Here is a 23,546-nt window from a genome sequence, read left to right as displayed (position 1 = left end):
CTTGTAATATCTGACAGGCCAATGCGGCTAGGTATTTATAAGGCACACCCAATATTTCTACCTTCTTCACTCTCTCTTTAAGGAAGTCATAAAATATTCTATTAAATATTAAAGCAAAGACTTGCTCATTCGTGTTTTATCTTATAATAATATTTTATCAAAGATAACATTTTTATTGGTATAAGAGCAAATATGATAGGTGCAAATACTTCTGTACTTCTTGGAAAATAACTAATTTGTTAGCATAAAGTTTGCGAAATTAAAACTACTAACAAACTAACTAACCAATATTTACTCAAATCAAACAAACCATGATACATCATTTGGAACGTCCATTCCTCAATACTTTTAAGTTTTCCTCGGAATAAAGTCATTACTGTTAGCAGTCTCTTTTGTGAATCTAAGACGACTTTTAGCAAAGGCCATGATTCTGCATCTAGATACTGTAGATCATCTATAGCTACTACAGCACCTTTACGATCTTCCAACGCCTATAAATATGTGAATGTGAAACTTATTTGCAACTAATAATTGTATTAAAATACGACTATATCAGTTTTAAATATATGAGAGTAATCGTTTCAGAATTTGATCTAAAAATACAAATCCTCGTAAGAAAATATTTTTAGAAAAATTTATTTTACATTATAATCAGGCTGATTCATTTTAATGACAACTTATTTTTAAAGATATAAGATATAAATAAATAAGTTTACTTTAAAAAAATTTTTTGTTATTTCTTTAACTTAGGAACTTACAGTAAAGAAAATTTCAGATAATTTTAAGTATGGACTAAAATGTTAATGTTTTGAATATTAAATAATATTAAAAAGTTTTGATTTTGAAGATGTGTCAGTAAATAAGTTAAAAACGGCCATTACTTAATCAATTGACAGATTTGTAATAGGACTTGCATTTTGGGTTCCATACCAATAAACAAAACTTTTCAAAATCCTTAATAGATAATTATTATAGATTATTTACTGCGAAGGCTCAAGATTCACTCTTGAATTTTAAATATTGAAATGAATCTTTAAATTAAAAAAAGTAATTTAGGTTATTACTATTTTTCTATCTATGATTAGGGAATACTAACCAAATTAACCATATCGGAATAAACTTCTTCGCGCATCTGCGCTCGTTCCTCTTCAGAAGTCGCCACATTTGGTGGTTTAGAAAACTTTGTCTAAAAATATTTAATATATATATATATATTATAACAATAACATTCAATATATAAATATTAGTTTATCAGTATTCGCTCAGTCTAAAAATGAGAATTTAAACTTTCATATTTTAAGCTTAAATATAAATTCCACTGCACAATGTATACATTTGTGATATCGAAAATTATATTGGTATTTTTTGCTCAAAGTGCTTTTTCAATAATAGTTATTGATAGTCAAAAAAAATATCGCAAAGAAAGTATTATTCTAACTTTATGTTATTAAAAGTATAATATCAATTTTATTGTCTTGGTATTGGCTTTAAAATAGCATTTTCAATATATGCAAGTAACTGAATAAATCTTTTATTATCATATTATTACCTGTAAAACCTCGTTGAGATACCACAAATTCATGGCGCTTGGCAAACGTTTAGCGAGTTCGTTCATTTTAACTTGAAGCTCCGTCGGCCTGATCAAATCCTCCAACTGTAAAAGTCTTTTTAGCAATCCTCGCGCTACGGCAAATGGTTCCGGATGTTGCAAAGCAATCGTAGCAAGATCGTAGCCCAAATCGTGCGCCTTTGCTACGATGTGATCTAAGAGACGAGATTTTCCAACGCGGACATCACCTGCATCATAGGAAACAGTTAAACTTAAATCTAGTCCGAAATTTATAGGTAACACCCATTCGTTTAACCAGTTAACTGTGGCACCCTGAATTTGAAGCTACTAACCATGACAAGATTATTTGTTAATGACAGAGTAATTGCACCACTGATATTGGGGACCGTAGAATAGGCCAATGTTATAGCTACGTTACGTAGCAGTTTTCACACAAAATGGTACTAAATACTGTCAAAATGACATGTATTTGCTATGTTAACAACTTCACTCATATGTTATTAGTAAGCAGACCATATTTTTTAAGTCAAATCCGGGACGGCAATTTTCAGTTATGCTAATCCGGCACATCGGGGGGGGGGGATTAGCATCCGGGACATCGGGGGGGGGCTATTCAAGGATACAATAAAAAACAGTTTTTTTAAATGAATCTTTTTTTTATCATAATTGCGGACTTTTAGTAAGAGCTTTATACTTCTACTATTATATGCAATACTTCTTTATCTATGATATTATATCTTATATTTTTTATCTATATGTTCTATTTTGCAGTTATGATAACATTGTTTCTTTGACATTTGTGCATTTTGTAGGTTAGGTTTTCATCTAAAACGCCTGACTGCAGAGCAACCACTTGGTTTTTGTTTGTATTTAGTACTATTTTATATGAAAATTGCTACATAGCATGGTCTATTTTATGACAGAATCAGCCCCTAGATAAAAAATATGAGTTGATAAATGTTATGTATATATTTTTACGTATTTGATTATCATAAGCATATATTACACAAATTTTATACATCTTAAAGTAAGAATTCAAATTCTTCAGCGGAACATGCTATTGTTCAATGTGCGACACAATGTACTTCCTGAAGTTTAAAAAATAAATATCTGATTGTTCGAATTAGTAAAGTTCATCTACCTTGCATACTGAGACGCGTGAGAATATCTCAAACTGATTATATTTTGTATTTGTTTGTTACATTACAGTACAGCTTCGTGGAGAATATCCTCGTCAATGTGCAAAATTTGGAATTTATAGAGTATACTAGTCGATCTCAGTTAACTGGTTAAATTATAAAGCATTTTCATGATATAATATACTAACATCAATTATTTTTATATCATATTATTTTTCAACCAACTAGACGTACGATAGGTAGATTTTTTTTATAGCAAACAGAACTTAAGAGTCCTGTTAAGAGAGACTGATTTGATTTAACCCTTTCGACTCGGATGCCGCATGCGACAAAATTCATATAAATTTCGCAGTTCGCGAGTGGAAAGACTTAATACTTCAGATGGCAACTGAAACAGTTGCCCCGTCTCTTTGTGATAAATTATTATTTCAATTTCTGTAATAGTGCGACTATTTATTGATGCAGTAATGCCGGATAAGGGCCATTTGCACTTGGAAAGATATTGCTATCAATATTTCTAAGTGAAAATCGTGATCAAACTCTGGATTTTTGATCCAGTTATTCTAATCACTTACCTACAAGCAAGACCTAGATAAAATTAAGCATTATTAACGTCGAGTTAAAATGCTTCCGTTCTGTTGAGAATCGATTGTTCATACATCGCAAATGAAATATTAAAGAAACTACCATGAAATAAAATAGCAGAGAATTCTCTTTCAGAGCTATTAGAATCTTTGGAATCAGCTCCTCCTGTCATTCTAAGACCATCCAAAAATACCCTGATCTCTCGCTCTCGGCCTAATAGCGGCAAGGTCTCTGCCTCATAAACGTGCGCACTTGGATCGGCATTTGCCTCGTATTCATAAACTGGTCCTGTTATGTCCTTTGCAGCCTTTAAAAATTAAATAACATTAATATTAACCCTTTACACTCGCAAGTTGCGAGATTAATAGTATTGATATTATTCTACCCATTTTTGGCAAAATCTCAGATACTAGCATATTTCCTATTTGCACAAATAATTTTAATTACGGTAAACAATGAGATTAGATTGATATTTACTAATTTAATTCTGGCATCCCTCATATCTAAAAAAAAATTCTGGAAGAACGCGTCAAAATTTAGTAAAAAGTAAATGTCACATTAGTAACCAATTAGATTTACTTGTCAGAAACAATTTTTGCATAAAATCGACTCCGTAAATATTCTATGCACACCTCATATAAAGTTCAAGTCTCTATATTTATCTCTTTGTATTAAAATGATACAAACATACAAGAAAATGAATCGATAAATGGTTTAATATTTCAGAACATTAACACCATTTATCGATTCATTGTTTTAAATTGGTAAAAAAAATGAAATATATTAAAGTGATCAAAATTACTCTTTTCTTGGTTAGATAATAAATTTAACAAATATTTTGAAGGATACGAATTAGCTTCCGATGGATACATGTATCTTTGCCTCTTTTATAGATCCATTGGAGTGTTTGGTAAAATTTTATATTATTGAAAAAATTGATAAAATTATACAATTTTACTTTGAATTTAATTTTTATCGTAATGCAATAACAGTGTGGAAACTTGCTGCAATTTTTTATTCTTTCACATTACCGTGGAATTTATATATTTTTAGCAGCATTGAGAAATACCATATTATATTTCTATTATTATTTGATCGTTTATTTTGTTTTTCTTAATTTAATACTCAAACTGTAAAACAATTTACATTGTATGAAAATGAAAAACAAGAAGTTATTGCATACCTTAACATTTTTTAAAGGTTGCTCAATGAAGTAGTGCAGTGATATTTTTGCACCCAACATGGTTGTACGGCAGCATGCTACCTGTCATAATTTGAATTAATACATAAGAAGAAATAGCCGAATAACAATAAATTGAATTTTAATAATAGTTACTTAAATACTCACAATTGACGAATACATATGCGAAATTTCCAAAGCTTTGTATATCGGTTTTCCTAGTACCGAGTATTCCCTGCGCAAAGGGTGCCCAATTACTCCACAATATACTAATCCTATAAATTTCAATGATTATCAAAAGTTAATGATACTATTCTTTTATATTCAAAATAAATAAATTCCATATTTCATATAGTTTATTTTATTCATATTATTATAACACTATAGTATTGTTTCATTCTCAGAGATTTATTATAGCAGGATTATCAATTAGTTTTTTAGTCATTTTTATCAATTTATATATTTTTACACAAATATAAACCTAAATCAAGATTATACCTAAAAACACGTATGGGACATTTTGCAATCTACTTAATATTAGTGAAAACCAGGACGGTATCATGTTTACCACTTATCATTATTGTTAGATATTGACAACTTTTATATTTTTGTTTTTTTCCTAGATATTATTCTTGGGCTTTTATATTGTTCATTTTTTAATAAGATTTAATTCAGAACAAAGGCAATTTTAAAAATTGACATGTACAACATTTTTCTTCACTCTGTGGAGGAATTATGGTGTTTACAATGGCATATCAAAATTATTATTACTAGTAAATTATATTGATTTGTATCTTTGATAAAACATTATAACAGACCACATTTTCTTATTGGCAATTCATTAATTTTAATATTGAGTTTAACTGCCTGGCCGGGACAGTATTGGCCCCGATTTTCCGCCTTGCGTTCCGGCTTTTTCTAAAAGCAATATTTGTCCCGGATTTAGGTGTTTTGTCCCGGATTGTCCCGGATTTTTAAAAATGTTTTAAATATTTTTCAACTAGAAAATTTGAACGGAAAAATGTGCATTTAAGTTTTTATCCCCCCCCCTCTCTCACACACATTCTAATTCGTCCCGGATTTTATACAAAAAAATATGGTCACCTTAGTTAATATAGGCATGCACATTCATGCGAAATTAAATTGGATATCTTGCATAGACAAAAAGAAAAAGGAATTTCAATTAAAGGGAATTATATTGGCTTATCATTATTGGCTTATTACAAGATAGTCGTTATTTTTCTCGGAATTATAAAATCCCGAAATATTAGCTACACCCATGAATTCATTGATCATAAAAAATCTTTACTAACATAATTATACATATTAAAATCTTTCCAGTAATTACTAAGTGTGAAACATTTGCTTAGCTTTTACGAAACAATCGTTTAGCAAAATTTTGTTTACAAAATTCTGTGTCACGAAAGCGTGCATTCAAAATGCAAATATTTGTCGAATCAATGCAACAACTTTTAAATTAAATATTTCTGCAATTACATCATATTCACGCTTGATTGCATTTGTTATCGTTCTATTTTAATCAATCGATAATAAAGGTATAGTTATTAATGTACCCGTTGTAATTCCGAGGCCCAGTGTTCGCACACCGGTTATTCGTTCACATTTTTTCTTGATGGTATATCCGCACTCCAAAGCTCTTCGACATTCTTGATCTTGCCTAGTTCCCCTTAATCCAAAAATTACCAAAAATTGTACATCTAAATTAAATAGAGATACACGATTCACACGTCCACCATGAGAAGCACATGCACTAAAAATTGAAACAAACATAAGATTATTTTAAATGATCTGGTAAAACAGGTGAAAAACTTTAAGCAAAGACATTCACAAATCAATAGAAATAAATTTAAATTTTCTGGTTTTCTTAATTTGCTTTATAAAAAAATATATGTAAGAACACGACTTTCCTAAAGATAAAGATTAATCGATATTTTTCTAATTATAATTATTGAAAATTACTATTGTGCTATCATATTACGAGATCCATACTTGCATATTAAAAGATAAACTTCATCAACAAGCCTGACAACTTTGGATGAAGAACAAACATCTGGAACTAATTTGACGACCATTGCTGTTACTTGACGCATTTCAGTCAAATATTCCAACGATTGATTTGCTTCGATCTAAATTCATTAAAATATGACCATTCCAAAATATTTTTACAATAAATAAAATATATGACAAATTATACTTACTTGTAACAGAACTGGCTTGGGTATATATTGTCTTAAATATTTTGCTAACTTTCCACTAGATTTTGCTACGCAGGGTCTAACTGAAAATAATTGAAAAGTATTAAACAATAACTTTAACTCTTATTTTTATAAATTTTTACCGGATATAATACTGGCAACTTTTGCTTCCATGGAAACTGCTTTATTTAGAGCAGTAGTGGAAACTTGTTGGAATAGATTTTCAGGAAGATCATCAACGCCTTCTAATTTCAGTGAGGTTTTTGCTAAAAATAAAGAAGGATTTTGTAAATGACTTATTTGTCAGATTTTTTATAAAATAATAATTGGGACAGGTGTTGTCTTTTTCATAAAACGTTATATTTTTTACTGGAGCATTTGTATACATATATGGTTTTCTTTAATTGAACATTAAAATTGATCAATAATTTTGAGAACCACTTGTTAGTTTGAAATAAAATATTTAAATTTTTAATCTAATATATACTTACTTAATCGCAAAGGACGATTTTGATAGCGAATCACAGTTTTGTTTGTATTCTTTGGATTCATCACAATTCTATTTACCTATAATCAAAAAAGCTTCAATTTTTTATACAATATGAGTAGTTTTTTAGTTGAGTATAATCTACGAAATAGTAAAGCATTTCCTTACATTATTTAATATTAAGTTATTTTAAATCCAATTAAATACCTTGATGTGCCCCTTCTCTCTTTTTAAAAAGTCATAATGTTTAGGCAATAAATGTTGCCATGCAGTTTGAGTCAAAATCACTTCTCCGAAAAAACATATCTTCTCCGCTTGGCGAATCTACTTATATAAATATATTATAGTCGTATTTTACAAATTTCATTAAATATTTTTAGGTTTAGTTAGCTACTCAACCGATTTTAATAATTCAAAATAAATTAAATTTGTGCGGGTAGCGTGAAAGGCCCTGAAAACAAATCGGTCATCTTATTATAGGCAAAACATAGAAAAAATGGCCATAATGATTTGATCAAATATTTCACCAAATAAATAAAATTTAATATATATAGCATTGTTTTCACTAAATTTTAGATATCGTGCCAGTACATATAAGTACTGTTACGAAATGCTATAAAGTTTTTTATTAAATATTCAAAATTGAGGAAATTTTTAAAATAAATACAAAATTTTCAATATTTTTATAAAGTTTTAATGTTCAATAGTTCTAAATTTTTTTTGTGTGATATTTGTTATAGAGAAAATTTTAAAAATTTGCCTTCAGGCACTATGACACAAACCTTTCAGACATTGCAAGTATTACAACGATTTGACTCAACTGATTATACCATATTAGTAAATTATCAATGTTCATGTGAATATCAGATTGGTGCTAATAAAAAATATATATAAATCCTATAAGTTACCTCTTCTATGCCATCAGATGAAAGTACAAAATGTTTATTTACATTATCCTTCTGTCCTATTATTCCAAATATCACAAAACCCGAAGTTATTGCCATCTTTACTGAAATTTTTCGTAATTAATTATTATATGCATCAATTATATATATATAGTCTAGTCATTATGGTAAGTTGACCTCAGAATTCAATATACCCAGCTGTAAGTCTGTAAATACTTGTATAATGACACTAAAAAGTTGTCTCAAAACCTACATATGGTAGGTGTCAATACCACATGTAGGCTTTGAGACAACTTTTTAGTGTCAATGTACAAGTATTTACAGACTTGCAGCTGGGTATCTCGAATTCCGAGATTCTTACCTGATTTAAGCTTAAATGACTGGACTAATAATTACTCACTTAATTATGATTTCTTATTTTATAAAATTTGAATTCCGCAACAAGATATGAGATTTCTCAAAATTCAACTTCACGAAATCTAATTATTTTCAAACTTTTTATTTTTTCAAAAATCTTAGTGTGAAATTATAATATAATGATATTTAATAAACACTACTTGCATAAAAAAAATTTACTAATAAAACTGCCAGAAAATGTTTTATGTCTTCATATCAATACTTAGAGACATTATATTTGCAACTTACAGAATTATATACATTTATAATGAAATTTTTTTTATACCTTTCAATTCTATATCGACATCAGTTTCGTATGAACCCAAAGCTTGCTGAATAAATAAAGCACAACTTATAGCCACATGAACCAAATTTGTCAAACTATCTTTTGAATTTGATTTCCAGAGAACCAATAAAGCATCGCCTGAATGAAAAAAGAGTTTTATGATATTATTAAATTTATATTGGTTTAAATTCACAATAATTTATACATGCCTGAAAATTTTAATACATCTCCACCATGACCGTATATTACTTCAATCATGGCTCCTAGATAACTGTTAACAGTTGATGTCAATCTATATGTTCCACCTCTTCCTGTGTTGTTATACTTCTCGGTCAGTATTCCGAATCCTTAAAAAAATTAATATATAATTTAAGATATTAATACATAAATATTATTTTAGAATCGGTTTATTTTCATGGAATTCTGTACGTTTACCAAAATCTTTGATCAAAGACCTGATATTACTTATGCATCTATCAACCAGTTTATGTTTTTTTTTGACTTTTAAAAAAATACTTGTTTTGAATATGGTTTACTTGGCAAGGAAATTAGTTTAAAGAAAAATTGTTGTTCTGTTTTGTACTTTTAATTGCAAAAACATACCTGATATTCCGATATATAGTAAAACTCCAGGAAACTGCATTTGGCATTTTTCATTCAACTCAACGAGATTCTTTATTAAAACATCCGGAACTAAAGTTGACATTATATGAGTTTGCTTTCGTGATAATTGTGAATCCAACATCTTAAATGAATCATAAAATTATTTTTATAAATATATATTGAATATGATTTCAATATATAACAATTTAATATATACTATGGAGCAATAGTGTTTTCATCAATTTTAATATAAAGATACCAAATTTTGACACTATATTCCACTGAATGAAGGCTACAATGTTTGCCGAAACGTATGGATTTCAAATACATTTTTAAAAAACATAAACACAACGGAATAGTAGTATTGGCCTTAACTGTCTTGAAAAAATTTGGAAAAAAATATCCAAAGCGTCGTTTGCAAATTATGAGCTTTTAAGTGCAACCTAGAGCTTTGGTGAATTTATCTATACTTCGGTTATTAGGTTAACTTTTTTCTTATTTAAACTAAATAAATTTTTTAGGACCTCAGTAAAAAAACACCAATTGTCTAAGGTTTTCAGAACTAAGACATTTTGTTGTACTATAAATTTAAAAATTTAAAAATCGGTCGACTTTGAGAGACACTCCTTTAAAAATATCCACTAAAGTGTGTTGGCAAGTTCCATCAAAAGTTGGCGTTTTTAACCAAGATTGTAACATGGTAAATTACTTGATAATTTTATTATTGCAAATTTTCTAAAAAAAAAATAAAAACTTTTGATCTCTTTAAAAATCAAAACGTTCGTTTAATCGATCGTTAGATTAATATTTTCGACATATAACCTGCATATAAATTAATATGATAATATTCGATTTAGATGTTGTTATATTGTATGAATATAGATTTACCTCTGACATGGACAAAATAGGAACATTAATGGCTGGAATATTTTCATCTGATCGTAATTCCACATTTTCAAACTTTTGGACACGTGTTTGTACTCCATCAATTTTAGGCAGATTTTCCAATCGGTTTACTTGCTCTTCATATTCAAATAATAATTATTCATTATTTTCTATTATATTTTAATTTATATTTATTATTGTTTATACTTACCAATATTTGTTTGTGGAGTGCGATGCCATAGATTAAATTGTATCGGTGGTCGAATGCAAGAGGAAGACTTGGATTTTAAAGCATCCATTTTTTTTAAAATATACTCTAAACTAATTTCAGTTAAGTTAAGTTAGATTTAGCTTCATTTATATAATTAAATATACTAGGATTCACGACTGTCACACAGCAGTAAAAAGTCATTTTCCGTCAAAAAATAAAAGTAAATGTCAGACCTATATCAGATTTTGCTAAATTTTATTTGACATTTGATTCGTAATCATAGAACCATAAAATTTATTTTTAATTTAAGTTTAAGTTTTTAAAGTAACGATTGTATAAACTGCAAATAAACAAATCAGGGTAGCGTAATGTACTATATATTATGTATTGTTTGATACTAATTATTGATATTATATTTCAAATACAATTGTACGTTTTTAATATTCCGAAGGAAAATTATATGTTTAGAATTAAACCAGAAAATCTTATTTGTTGATTGTATCTTTTATGGACGCTTCAACTCTCTCTGAATCGTTTGACACCAAAATTGAAAAAGTTTGTGTGAGCCAAAATTTATCCATTCATTTAATTTTTTTTAACAATAATTAAACAGCAATCAGATAGTAAAAAATTGCTATAAGCTATTGTGCTGATTATTTCAAAAAACGCCAGCACGTGTACTAGCTTAAGTTTTTTCAACTTTTGACCACGAAGTTCCACTTAGATTTAAATGAAATTTAAGTCATGTAAGTCATTTGTGGCAACAGAATTTAGAGTTTATAATTTTGTTATACATTTCTAGGACCAGAGGTTCACAATTCAAGGGGGTATTCTAGTGTAGAGGCATGAATTTTAGGTCACTTTCAAAACATTGTAAAAAAGGCAATCAATTCTTTTCCTATTATTTTTTTATAATTTATTGATCAACGTTACAAGGGTACAGATAAAATTATAACAAAAAAGTTAATAATTTAAAAAATTAACAGTAGTTGAAATGAGTGGTTTCAAACAGTTGACACGTGACCGTTTACACAATTGCAACCCTTCTTGTAATCCTAAATTATTTTTTATATATATATATATATATATATATATATATATATATATATATATATATTATACATTATAGTTATACTTATACTTATCATGTAGAACTTAACTGAATTTCAAGAAATGCTTTTTTTGTCTAACTTAAACTAAAGATTACAAGTTTCATTATCAAACACTATTTAAAATTCGCGCTCTTTTGATTTCAAGCGTTTGCAACAATTCAGTGTTGCCTGATGACAAATACAATATCGATAAACGGACAAAATATCGTTCCACAAGTATCGTTTCCCTGCTGTCAAATATGTAATTGCTCATTACATTCCTACACCTACTTGCAAGATGTCATAACAAAAGTGTTTACACTCAGTTAGAATTAAAATAATTTGCAACTCCATTAGTGTCGATTTATATGTTCGTCTCCGTATAATTATAACTACAAAGGTGCGATATAAAGTGTTATTAAATGGTTATTAGTATTGAAAATATTGCTTGTTCGAATCAATCATGTGATATTTTGGTAGTCACAAGATGATGAGTGTAGTTTTTATAGTCATTTTAATGTTACAATCAGCAGTAATAAATAATTTTTATAATAACGAAATATAATTTCTGATTCTCAGATTGACAGCGTATGGGGTTGGGCGTCCCCCCCTCTGCGGTTGCAGTTGGGTCAGCCGCCAAGAATTTCCACTATCAGGTGATAATTTACTATAATTTTTTCATATTTTGTCCTTTACATCTTAAGAACACGAAGAGAAGAACTTTTATTGTGTAGCTTATCAAAGGTATAACATGGCAATTGTAGATAGTGATTCTGCATACTCTACACTAGCTCTAATCTCAAATTTGCTTTGAGATGTTTGATTCATAAAGTTTTTCATGCATATAACACAATGCTAATGGAAAAGCTATTCATTCTGTCCCGAACAGGTGTTCAGGCAACTGTGATAATGTGTAACACAAGCCAGTGAATAATAAAACATTTTTTTGGAAAATGTATGCGCAATGGTAAAATGCTTTTTATATTATTAGTAACAATTTTATTTTTTATATTATATTAAATTTTTTAAATATGCAAGTTTATAATTCTTTTTCCGGATTGTGCAATTTAAATTAGTTGCTCAATTTTTAATCATATTTTAACTATTAGAGCAGTGATTATTCTCTTGCCTATTTTATAAATAAGAATAAAAAATATTTTTTATTGATTTTAGTTATTCAGATTAACTTTAACTGTCAGTACGTTAGCATCTTTTAAAATGACTCAAAATATAAAGGATACAAATGAAATTTTACTTTGTTAAACTAATTTATATACTTTACACTACTAAATATGTCATTTATGTTCATAAGATTGCGATGGATGTATGAGCTAGTGATGTTTCAACATTTTTTTTATTTTCTGAAAATTAACATTTAAAATTCGATATATCTCAAATTTATTGCAATGATAGTTTTTATAACTTTTCATTGCATTTAGAATTTTTGCAGATTTATCACACATTTAATATTTTTTATTTTTTATTAGTACATATTTCATCACCTATGAATGAAGTTCAAAGAATATGTTCATACAATATTGGAATAATCTACTGTATAGGTAGCTATGCATTTAATAGTCATACAAAACATTTATTCATTAGATTATATTTAAATATTGTGTCTGTGGAGTGCATGTTGAGTTTGAACTAGAGTATGAGTGAGTATTCTACTTGTTAATGTATTTCATTTGATTCGAATATGCCAAACTAATTATCATAACTTTACGTTACATTTAGAATTTTTGCAGCTTCATGACACATTTAATATTTCATTAGTTATTAGTAAATATTTCATCAGCTCTAAATGAAATTAAAAGAAGATGTTCATACAATATTGAATTAATCCACTGGCGTTGCATTCAATAGTCATAGAAAACATTTATTCATTAGATTAAACTAGAACGTGAGTGAATATTCTACTTGCTAAACTATTTCATTTTATCTGCATATGCCAAACTCTAAGTAAATTACAAAGATGAAAATAAATAGAAACTTAAACTATATTTGGAAGTTTATATTTGGCTCTATATTATTTTACATATATAATACTTTATCTAATGAGATTGGTTTATTTACAATTGTTTCATTTTTAAGTGGTATTACGTTTTTAAATTTTTTGTATTATTAATGTAGTACATTATAATTTTCATATGTATTGTAACAATTTCCTCGAGGAGTTTAGTTTGATTTTTCATCCTTATAAAGAATAATGTTCATTTAGAAGTAAGTAATGTCTTGTGATTTGTAAAATCATATCATATAAATGCAATATTTTTTTAAACTTTTGGATAAATTCAAATGCATTTTGAACACAATATATTTATTGAAATAAATATTAATATTGTATTTGGAGTGAGTTTGAACTAGCATATATTTATTAAACTTATTAAAAATAGAGCATCGTGATAATTTTTTAACTTTTTAGAAATGTATGGTACCTTCAAATAATTCTGAGTTCACAATTTTAAATTCATTTAAAAAATCTGATCATTAATTTCATAAGCTAAATATTATATTTATATAATCAAAGATTACCGTCATTAGATATTTTAGAAGTCATTACATGTTTTGGAAATCACTGGAAAAATTCCAAATCTCTAGTAAAGGTAGTTTCAATCATACTAATTTAGTGTTATTTTGAATATTTCTTTTAATTAGCTAATTACCTTAAATTAACTGTTATGCAAATGTAGTTTCTAAGTTTATGAGCAAAATTTCAAAGTTCCACTAATGTAGTTAAATTAAGGGAACCCAAAATTGGGGTAAACACAATTATATGCATAGTTAAAATTAGTATATTAAATCTGATAATTACATGTGTATATCAAATACTTTATAGCTAGATGCTAAATGGTAAATTTTTGTATGTTTCTTACACATCTTGGTTGAAACAGTTTTTTTTTCCTAAAAACCAGAAGGGACACAACAGCAATTTATTAGTTGTTGAACTATCAAAAACGGTTTATCCATATCTTATGCAGATGTGGCAGACAAATTATTAGTTTATTATAATGTATCATTTATTTATTTTTCCAGGATCTGCTAAAATAGTTAAAAGTTCCTCAAACGTTACAAATTAAATCAAATTAAATTGTACAACATAAAAATGCTATTTTTATCTCAGGATGGGAGATATGATCATGGGCGAGCGGCCACCATCACCAGCTCGCCTATCGCATACATCAGAAAAGCACCCACGTGGAACGCTAACAGAATTGAATGTTTTGAGAAGGCATCGTGAACTTTGTGACGTCGTGCTGAATGTGGGATCACGTAAAATATTTGCCCACCGGGTTATTCTGTCAGCATGCAGCCCCTATTTTCGGGCTATGTTTACTGGAGAGCTGGCAGAGTCTCGGCAAACAGAAGTAACTATAAGGGATATTGACGAAGCAGCAATGGAATTGCTTGTGGATTTTTGTTATACATCACATATTGTTGTTGAAGAAGCAAATGTGCAAACCTTACTGCCAGCCGCCTGCCTTCTTCAGTTAGCTGAAATACAGGATATATGTTGTGAATTCTTGAAAAGACAATTAGATCCCAGTAACTGTCTTGGGATCCGAGCTTTTGCTGATACACATTCTTGCCGTGAGTTGTTGAGAATTGCTGACAAATTCACACAACATAATTTTCAAGAAGTCATGGAAAGTGAAGAGTTCCTATTGTTACCTATCGGACAGTTAGTTGATATTATTTCAAGTGATGAGCTCAATGTGCGAACAGAAGAGCAGGTAGGAAACAAATTTGTCTTAATCTACACATATTTTCTTAGAAAATCATTATTTTTGATATTTTGTGCAAACGTGGTAAAACCACTTTGAACAATATCTAAGTTTTTTTTAGAACTTACTAAATTTTTTGATCTATTGATCATAATTAATTTTTGTTTCAATGTAAATACCATTGCTTTGTTTGTAGTAAGTTGAATTAACTTTCTGAATACAAATTAACAAAAAACATGCTGGCTAGTATCACTTTATTATGATTTTATAGGAAATTTAAACTACAGTGATATTTCTTTTTGATGAATCAAATTACTTATTTTTCAGGTATTTAGTGCTGTTATGTCATGGGTGAAATATAATGTTTCGGAAAGAAGGCAACACTTATCTCAAGTATTACAACACGTCCGCCTGCCTTTATTAAATGCCAAATTCTTGGTTGGCACCGTTGGGTCAGATCTATTAGTTAGATCTGATGAGGCATGTAGAGATCTTGTCGATGAAGCCAAAAATTATTTATTACTGCCACAAGAGAGGCCTTTAATGCAAGGCCCCCGAACAAGGCCTAGAAAACCGACAAGGCGAGGTAATGTATCAGAAATAAGTAGGATAAGTTATATAGCTATTAGCATTAGTTTTTTTAATTTTCGTTATTAGATCATTTAGATTATTTTATTATTATCATTAGAACAACTTTAGCAACTGAAGCTAATCAGAAGTAAAGTGAAACAAATGTATTTGCTCTGAAATTATTTTATTTCAATACTATATTTCAGTTTTTCATTATTGTAGTTAGTTTTCATAATTCAACTATTTTTTATAGTCCGATAATACTTAAGGGATTGGTTTTACAAATATCCATTAAAATATCTGACATGTGTTCCTAAAGCCTATCTTATTACAAATATTTGCAATCAATTATTAAAAAAAAAAAAAAAATTATGATAGGTGAAGTTTTATTTGCGGTTGGTGGCTGGTGCAGTGGAGATGCTATTGCATCTGTTGAACGTTTCGATCCTCAAACTGTTGATTGGAAAATGGTTGCTCCAATGAGCAAACGCCGGTGTGGAGTTGGTGTTGCCGTGCTTAATGATCTTTTGTATGCTGTAGGAGGGCATGATGGCCAAAGCTATCTAAACAGTATTGAGAGGTGAATAGTTTTTTATTTAAATAATTATATTGTATGATTTACCTATGAGGCACTTTTCAATTACATGCGTTAAATCTATTATTTTGAGGTATTGAACTTTCTTCAAATATTTTATTTCTGACTAATTTTTTCAAAGAGAATCTGTTTTTTGCATTATATATTGATCTGTTTGTTTCATTTTCATGATCTTAAAAAGATCAAGCTTGAATCAAATTGCAAAGGGTTCAATTAAATACTATTTAAATAGAGTTGAAAATATTGTTTGGCTCATACAGAATAAGAGTTTACAAAATATAGAAAACTATGTTTACTAATTTGTCTCATTCTGTTACTACTTAAAGTTAAATTTTTAGAATCTATTACATAATTTTACATGAAGGATGAATCATATGTGTTTATTGCCTTACTAATTGTAAGTAATCTAACATTAATGAAAAGTAAAATCTGTAATTGACTGCCAATTACTCTTCTATCTCTTGACTACTTGATAATATTGAATAGAATTGTCTTTTTTTTCTTAAATTGATATTCTTATATTATATTCATGTACACCTTTTGTGTATGTAATGTTTCAAAGTAATATTTGCTTTTTACAATTCACAATAATAAAAACAAAAGTTTGTTTGAAAAGATGGTAAAAAAATGTTACAATACTGTACATGATATAGCTATAACCTAATGTTTTAATGAGAGCATCAGAAGTTTGTAATACTTTTGATTACTTTGTCAGATATGATCCACAAACTAATCAATGGTCATGTGATGTGGCTCCTACTACTTCATGTCGCACGAGTGTGGGTGTTGCAGTTTTGGACGGTTACCTGTATGCTGTTGGAGGCCAGGATGGAGTGCAATGTTTAAATCATGTTGAAAGGTTATTAGTATATTGTTTTAGAATTTTATTATGTAATTTACTCTTTACTTATTAAATTACACTTCTGTAGTTATTAAGGAGGTCATTTCTACACTCCAGATTTTTTGAAGAAAAAATTTTAGTATAATTTATGACTATCTATAAATAATTGATAAAGTAAAAATATAAAATTGACATCCAATTATTATTTTCTTTTTTGTAAGGATTAATTGTAGATTTTTTATGGTTTATCTAACAATGTTTATTTTTATAATTTGTTTTTAGATAAATATGTGAAAAAATATTTTCATTATTGTAAAGACTATTTTAATTTCAACAAGTAGAAATGCAACACATTTTATTTGATTTGTAGTTACTGAACAGATTTTTTTTTGCTTGTAAAATAATTTTTTTATAAAGAAAAACTTATTAAATTATAAAAAATGAATATTGGGAAATTAGGGAAATACTAAATGATTTTAATATGATTTAACATGTGTTTTAGTGCATTAATTTTTTTGTTCAATTTTCTTTGGTGTATATATTATGTATGGAAATATATAATCTATATGTTGGTAGATAATAGTAAATAATTTTATTTATTTTTTATACAGATATGACCCTAAGGAAAATAAGTGGAGTAAAGTTGCACCAATGACGACACGCAGGTTAGGTGTGGCTGTAGCTGTCCTGGGTGGATTTTTATATGCCATCGGTGGGTCTGATGGTCAATGTCCTCTCAACACAGTGGAGCGATATGACCCTAGGTATAGTTTTGTGTATTTTACATATTTGTCCAACAAATTCATTTAATTAATTGTTTAATTGTTTAATTTAATTATTAATTGAAAATATATACATGATGTGCTTTCATTTCACATTATATATTAAAATAACATACTTGCAGGCAAAATAAATGGTCTCCTGTGAGTCCAATGTCTACAAGACGCAAACACTTAGGTTGTGCTGTATTCAATAACTTAATTTATGCAGTGGGCGGACGGGATGATTGTATGGAATTAAGTAGTGCTGAACGATATAATCCGCATACAAATCAGTGGAGTCCGATAGTTGCCATGACTAGTAGGCGTAGTGGAGTAAGGAATTAATATATTTTATTTACTTTCTAATTATCTATGAAAGCTATTTTCATAAATATAAATTCACATTTAAAATTTAATCTTATTAACACATTTTTGAAAGCTGTTTGTTTATGGAGTTATCTGCAAACATAAATTTTACCTTACCTAAAATTATTGACTAGTGTTTGGAAAATTAATACTGATCAATACAGTAATATTGAGAACATCAATCTCATATGACTATATTGAATGTACATAATATTTTCTTATAGGTTGGATTAGCAGTAGTTAATAGTCAATTATATGCTGTGGGTGGCTTTGATGGAACTGCATATTTAAAAACTATTGAAGTATATGACCCTGAAAGTAACCAATGGCGACTTTATGGCTGTATGAATTATAGAAGACTTGGCGGAGGTGTCGGTGTAATGCGCGCTTTACAAACTGAAAACTATATGTGGTAATTATTTACACTATTTTTATTACTCTGGTGAAGATAATCATATAAGTAGCATTCTCATCTGAAAGGCAATAATATATTAGATGAGCATAAGAATTCTTTATCATTTTATACATCATTTAATTAACAATAAGTGGCTTGAAAATTGGACTTGAAATTTTAATATATCACATAAAGTTAAAAAATACAGGTCCATATTTTTTAACAGGAATTTTTATCATTTTTATTATTTATAATGTTTCTTTTGTTTGTAATTCCAGGATAAGAAAAGACTCTGTTGTATGACCAAACTAGCAACCTTAAATTCTAGAAGCAGATTCTATATATATACATAAATATATATATATCACAACAGATATTTATGAAGATTTATAGTAGATGATTATTTGATAGTAATATTAATGATAAAAAGACAAATATTGATTCACTGTGTGTACATAAAACTCACAAATATTATAAATAATATTATTGCCTAAACAAAGGTAATTGACATAAAGTCATATTATGAAACACCACTATCAAACAAATGGTGAATATTAGAAACATTTAAATTTGCTCTTTAATAATAATTAATAATTGTTAAGCTCTCTGGAGCAATATCTTTATTGTTCTATTTTATCAACTGATTATTTAAATTGTATATAATTTTAACTATTAACATTTTTTATATTGATTATGTACAGAAGTATATGAAAATTATATTTATTTTTTTTAATTATTTTATTATTAATGGTTCGGTGGACAATATTTTTATATCTGATATTTTATTTGATATATTTGATATATACATAAGCATAAATTTTATTAAGCAGCTGTAGTTAATTATTCTAAATAATAAATATATGTTCTTGTACCTTATTTGTAATGCAAGAATATTTTAACCAAATGTTTTTCATTTTTCAACCTGTTATTCCAAGTTATATACTTTTACATAAATATGTTAATTAAATTCAAATCAAACTTGACATAGAACACATCAACAATAAATCAAATATCAACAATTTCAAATTATCATGGGATGATAAATTATAAACTATGTTGGAAAAATGTAACTGAAAATTAATTTTAATGACTCAAAGTCAAAATTATTTTTTCAAAATACTAAATAAATGAATAGCAAATATTTATATAGAAATATTAATTACATAAAAAAATAATATAAATCTTGTGTAATTCCACTACTATTTCATAAGTTATTCTTATTGAGAAAGTAGTCACAGGATTTTTGATATATGAATTTTGGTTTAAAAACTCTCAAGAACAGGGCCTTCATTGAATCTTACAATTAGATTCTTGAATACTATAGATAAACTTTAAATCATGCTAAAATTATAATATCTTTTGTAAATAAGGATACGAACCAAAAACGGGTTTTTAGCATTTACTTTAGTATAATAAAAATCGATGCTAATAATCAATAAAGATTGTACTGTGTCTCTGTAATGTTTGAGTCACATTTCAAATGGCTGTAACATATCTAAGCTGAAAAACGTGTTTCATGATAATTTTGATATTTGATCAAATATGTAGTTGAATGATAGCAACAACATATTATAAAATGAAAGATTGCAATTGGTAACAACTTTATTGTGATAAATTTTTATTAGTATATTGTTTACATGACTGAATGAATTAATCTTGTAGGGTAATAGTTTTATACCAATGTATCAGTTAATATTATTGGTATATTTGATATATAACAGTCAACAGTTATGTAGAATGTTTGTTCAGAATACTAGTAAGAATTATGTTTAAAAATAATTTTGTTATGGAATAAATACTGAACAATCAAATTAAAAATGTTCAGACTATTTAATTTTAGTAAATTGTTTCGACTTTTCGAATGTGAATATAGAAATAGTTTGCCTTCGAGACGCAACCAGGCGATCTGAGTAGCATCCAATAATTGTGATAAGTTGACGCTCGGGGGTCAAATTAAATTTGACGCCTGTTGTTTACTAACGGTCACGTGACATAAGCGCCGTGAGGTGCTGCCGCCCACGGCCGCTGCGTCAAATGCGAAACGTGCGTTCTTGTCTAGTTTATATTATTTTATGTAGGTTACAATAAATTTTAAATTAAAATTATGTTGCACAATTACTTTTAACAAGTTTTTTATTTTATCGTTAAGTAGTGCGTTATGTTAATTCAAAATAAATCGTTTAATGAACGAAATTCATGAGTTTGTTGAAGGAAATAGTTGATAGTTCATCGACCTTACAGAGTGACAGTACGCGGCCATGTTTATACAAATATTAAATAATGTTGCTTTATTAAAGTTCAGTTCAAAAAAGCTAAAATAAGTGAAAAAGTGATACTGCTAGTTTAGTGGAACAATAATGGAAAGTGCAGACAGAGGTATGTGATCATTTTTATTCATAGTTTTTAATTTGCGGTTCGAAAGGCCAATGGCACTGTCATGGGCATTGTAAGTGACCGCATTTTTTGGTATAACCAGCTTTAGTAAGATGTTTTTCGCTGGTATTTACAGTGTAAAATCCTTATTTTACTTAAGAATAATACTGATGTGATTTTCTGTAAATGCGCTATGTTACCGCGTCCTTGACGACGTTATTTACAGGTGGGAATTGTTATTGAAAAAAAAAAGTATACATATAGTATATAGTACAACGATCATTTATCTTTAAACGCGTTTTTTCTCAAAACTGTGTTTTTCAAACTTGTCTCCATTGTATCTCAGAAACGGCTGGACCGAATTACTTGGAATTTACAGGGCACATTCAATATATTAAGCGCATGAATGATCTATTATCAATCAAAAATTTCAAAACTTCGATTTTTTATAGCAAAAAAAAACAAAAAAAAAAAAACGCCTAATTTGCAACTTTTATTTCAAATGTCTATAAAACATCCAATTTTTTTTGTATTTATTTGATTGTAGTTCATTCCGTGCTTTTAAGCCTACAAATTAAACGCCGTTTATTTTTTTTTGGTCAGATAAGCCGATCAGCCGGAATCGTGGACAGTGGGAGCTCTTTTTTTGAGGGGGGGGTTTTAGAGCGCTGTAACTCTAGTTGGACTAAATTTTTTTAGCTGAAATTTTATATTTATACTGTCCAAATATGTATTAATAAATGATAAAAAACTTGAAGCTCTAACTATTTACTGGTCGTAGAAAAAAAATTCTAAAATATCCTTAAAAAAACAGGCCGTCACATAGGAAGACCCCCTTAATAGACTTAATATCTTATAAAGTTCTCTTATATTAATTTAAACTTATATATAACAATATGTTATAGCGTACACAATTGATTTGCAAAAGAAGTTATATATAAATATTAAATGTTTCTTTAATTTATCAAATACTAATAGAATTCATCCAAACGCAAGTTATAATAATTGTGTTGTATATACAATAGCCCTTATCTTATCATAGGTCAGTCATAAGTGTACAATAATAAACTTAATTTTATCAGGTGGAAATATGTTTTACCGACAGGTTTAAAATATATCAACAATATTTTTTCCGTCTAATCTATAGAATCATAATTGTTGCATATATCAACACAAATGTTGAAAATATGTAGAGCGAATATTAAGGAAATTTTAAGACCTCGCGTTAGGCCTTCTCGATCTTGAAGCCTTTCTTGTAAATTAAAAGACTCAGAAGGAAACACGATTCTCAAAACTAATGGAATAATTATATTTGTGATATTTTTAAGTACTTATTTAAGTATGATTTACAGTATAAGGGAGACTAAGTACGGTTGTTCTACTTTTTTCGATCAGCAAAATTTTGTTAATTTACCAGTCACCTGGGAGAAAAAAAATTATATGGTAATTTGAACATTTGTCTACGTGGAAATATTGAAATACTGTCTTTAAATACAATGGATTAGTCATAAAAGCAAATTATATAAGAAAAGGGTGAGTGTCACAACCGTCCACTCCCGAGGGACATAATAGCTTTAAACATCTAAATAGTTTTTAGTCACTACTTTTATTGTCACAACGCAACATAATAATTAATAGATATAATATAACAATATATAACAAAACATAATTTTTCAAATGAGAACCGAGTTTTATTGTATAGAATTTTACTTTCCCTTTCTCTTTTATATTTTATCTTACAAAGTTAAGTTATATTTTTTTATCTGTTTATTATTTGCTCGAAAAAGACAAATAAAACATGTCATATAAAACTAATTGCTAGTAAATAACTACTAATGTTCAACTTACAGCAAAATGAAAAATAAATTGATTTAATTGCATACAAGTAAATATTAATATTACAAGAAATCGAAATTGAAAACTTACTTTTGGCTTTTTAAAAGCAATTCGGTCTACAGATCATGTTAATGTAGGGCGCCGACTCAATGCAACAATGAAAACTTGTCCGAACAATCATCATACATCACCTTTCTCGTTTTTGGACCCTATCTCAAAATCAGTATAATTTAGCTGTGATGACGATTGTCACTATCGTACCTTGGCACAACCGTACCCAGTCTCTTCTATTGTATATAACACAGCAAATGTGTTTCAGTTACTAATACATGAATATTAGTTTCTAATCCTAAGAAGAAAACGCCCCCTATCTGAATATAATCTAAATATATCTGAATAATAATGGAGAATCCATTAACATTTTGATAGGGCTCGCCTGTAGGTAAGCGGTTAAGAGCGACGGGACTTGTTTCAGAGGTCCCGGGTTCGATATCCGCTTTGAGCAGCCTGTTGTCAGGCAGCAGTGACAAC

General features: G+C 28.2%; 2 protein-coding genes across 4 annotated transcripts in view; both read left to right on the top strand.

The window, feature by feature from the left end:
* Positions 1-19,253, top strand: part of LOC113378852 (kelch-like protein diablo) — a 206,713-nt gene extending 187,460 nt beyond the window's left edge. Inside the window, exons 1-10 of one of the 3 annotated variants that reach the window (XM_026619476.1) lie at positions 11,817-11,954; positions 12,134-12,210; positions 14,679-15,288; positions 15,607-15,865; positions 16,228-16,429; positions 17,160-17,303; positions 17,897-18,049; positions 18,190-18,379; positions 18,637-18,824; positions 19,085-19,109. In XM_026619476.1, the coding sequence (XP_026475261.1) occupies positions 14,680-15,288; positions 15,607-15,865; positions 16,228-16,429; positions 17,160-17,303; positions 17,897-18,049; positions 18,190-18,379; positions 18,637-18,824; positions 19,085-19,109 (1,770 nt within the window). In that variant the 5' untranslated portion in view covers positions 11,817-11,954; positions 12,134-12,210; position 14,679. Of the gene's footprint in view, positions 1-11,816; positions 11,955-12,133; positions 12,211-14,678; positions 15,289-15,606; positions 15,866-16,227; positions 16,430-17,159; positions 17,304-17,896; positions 18,050-18,189; positions 18,380-18,636; positions 18,825-19,084 lie in introns of those variants that run through there. The other 2 variants (XM_026619474.1, XM_026619475.1) reach the window with 2 other exon arrangements.
* Positions 19,254-20,908: 1,655 nt separating this feature from the next.
* Positions 20,909-23,546, top strand: part of LOC113378145 (protein ultraspiracle homolog) — a 152,768-nt gene continuing 150,130 nt past the window's right edge. Inside the window, exon 1 of the mRNA XM_026618671.1 lies at positions 20,909-21,182. Within this exon, the coding sequence (XP_026474456.1) occupies positions 21,164-21,182 (19 nt within the window). The 5' untranslated portion in view covers positions 20,909-21,163. The remainder of the gene's footprint in view (positions 21,183-23,546) is intronic.

Source organism: Ctenocephalides felis, unplaced genomic scaffold (genome assembly GCF_003426905.1).
Source record: "Ctenocephalides felis isolate EL2017-DRISC unplaced genomic scaffold, ASM342690v1 CF-g0.4_SCAFFOLD_01886, whole genome shotgun sequence".
Lineage (NCBI taxonomy): Eukaryota > Metazoa > Arthropoda > Insecta > Siphonaptera > Pulicidae > Ctenocephalides > Ctenocephalides felis.
Note: the sequence above shows the minus strand (reverse complement) of the source record. Positions and strands in the feature narration are given on the sequence as shown.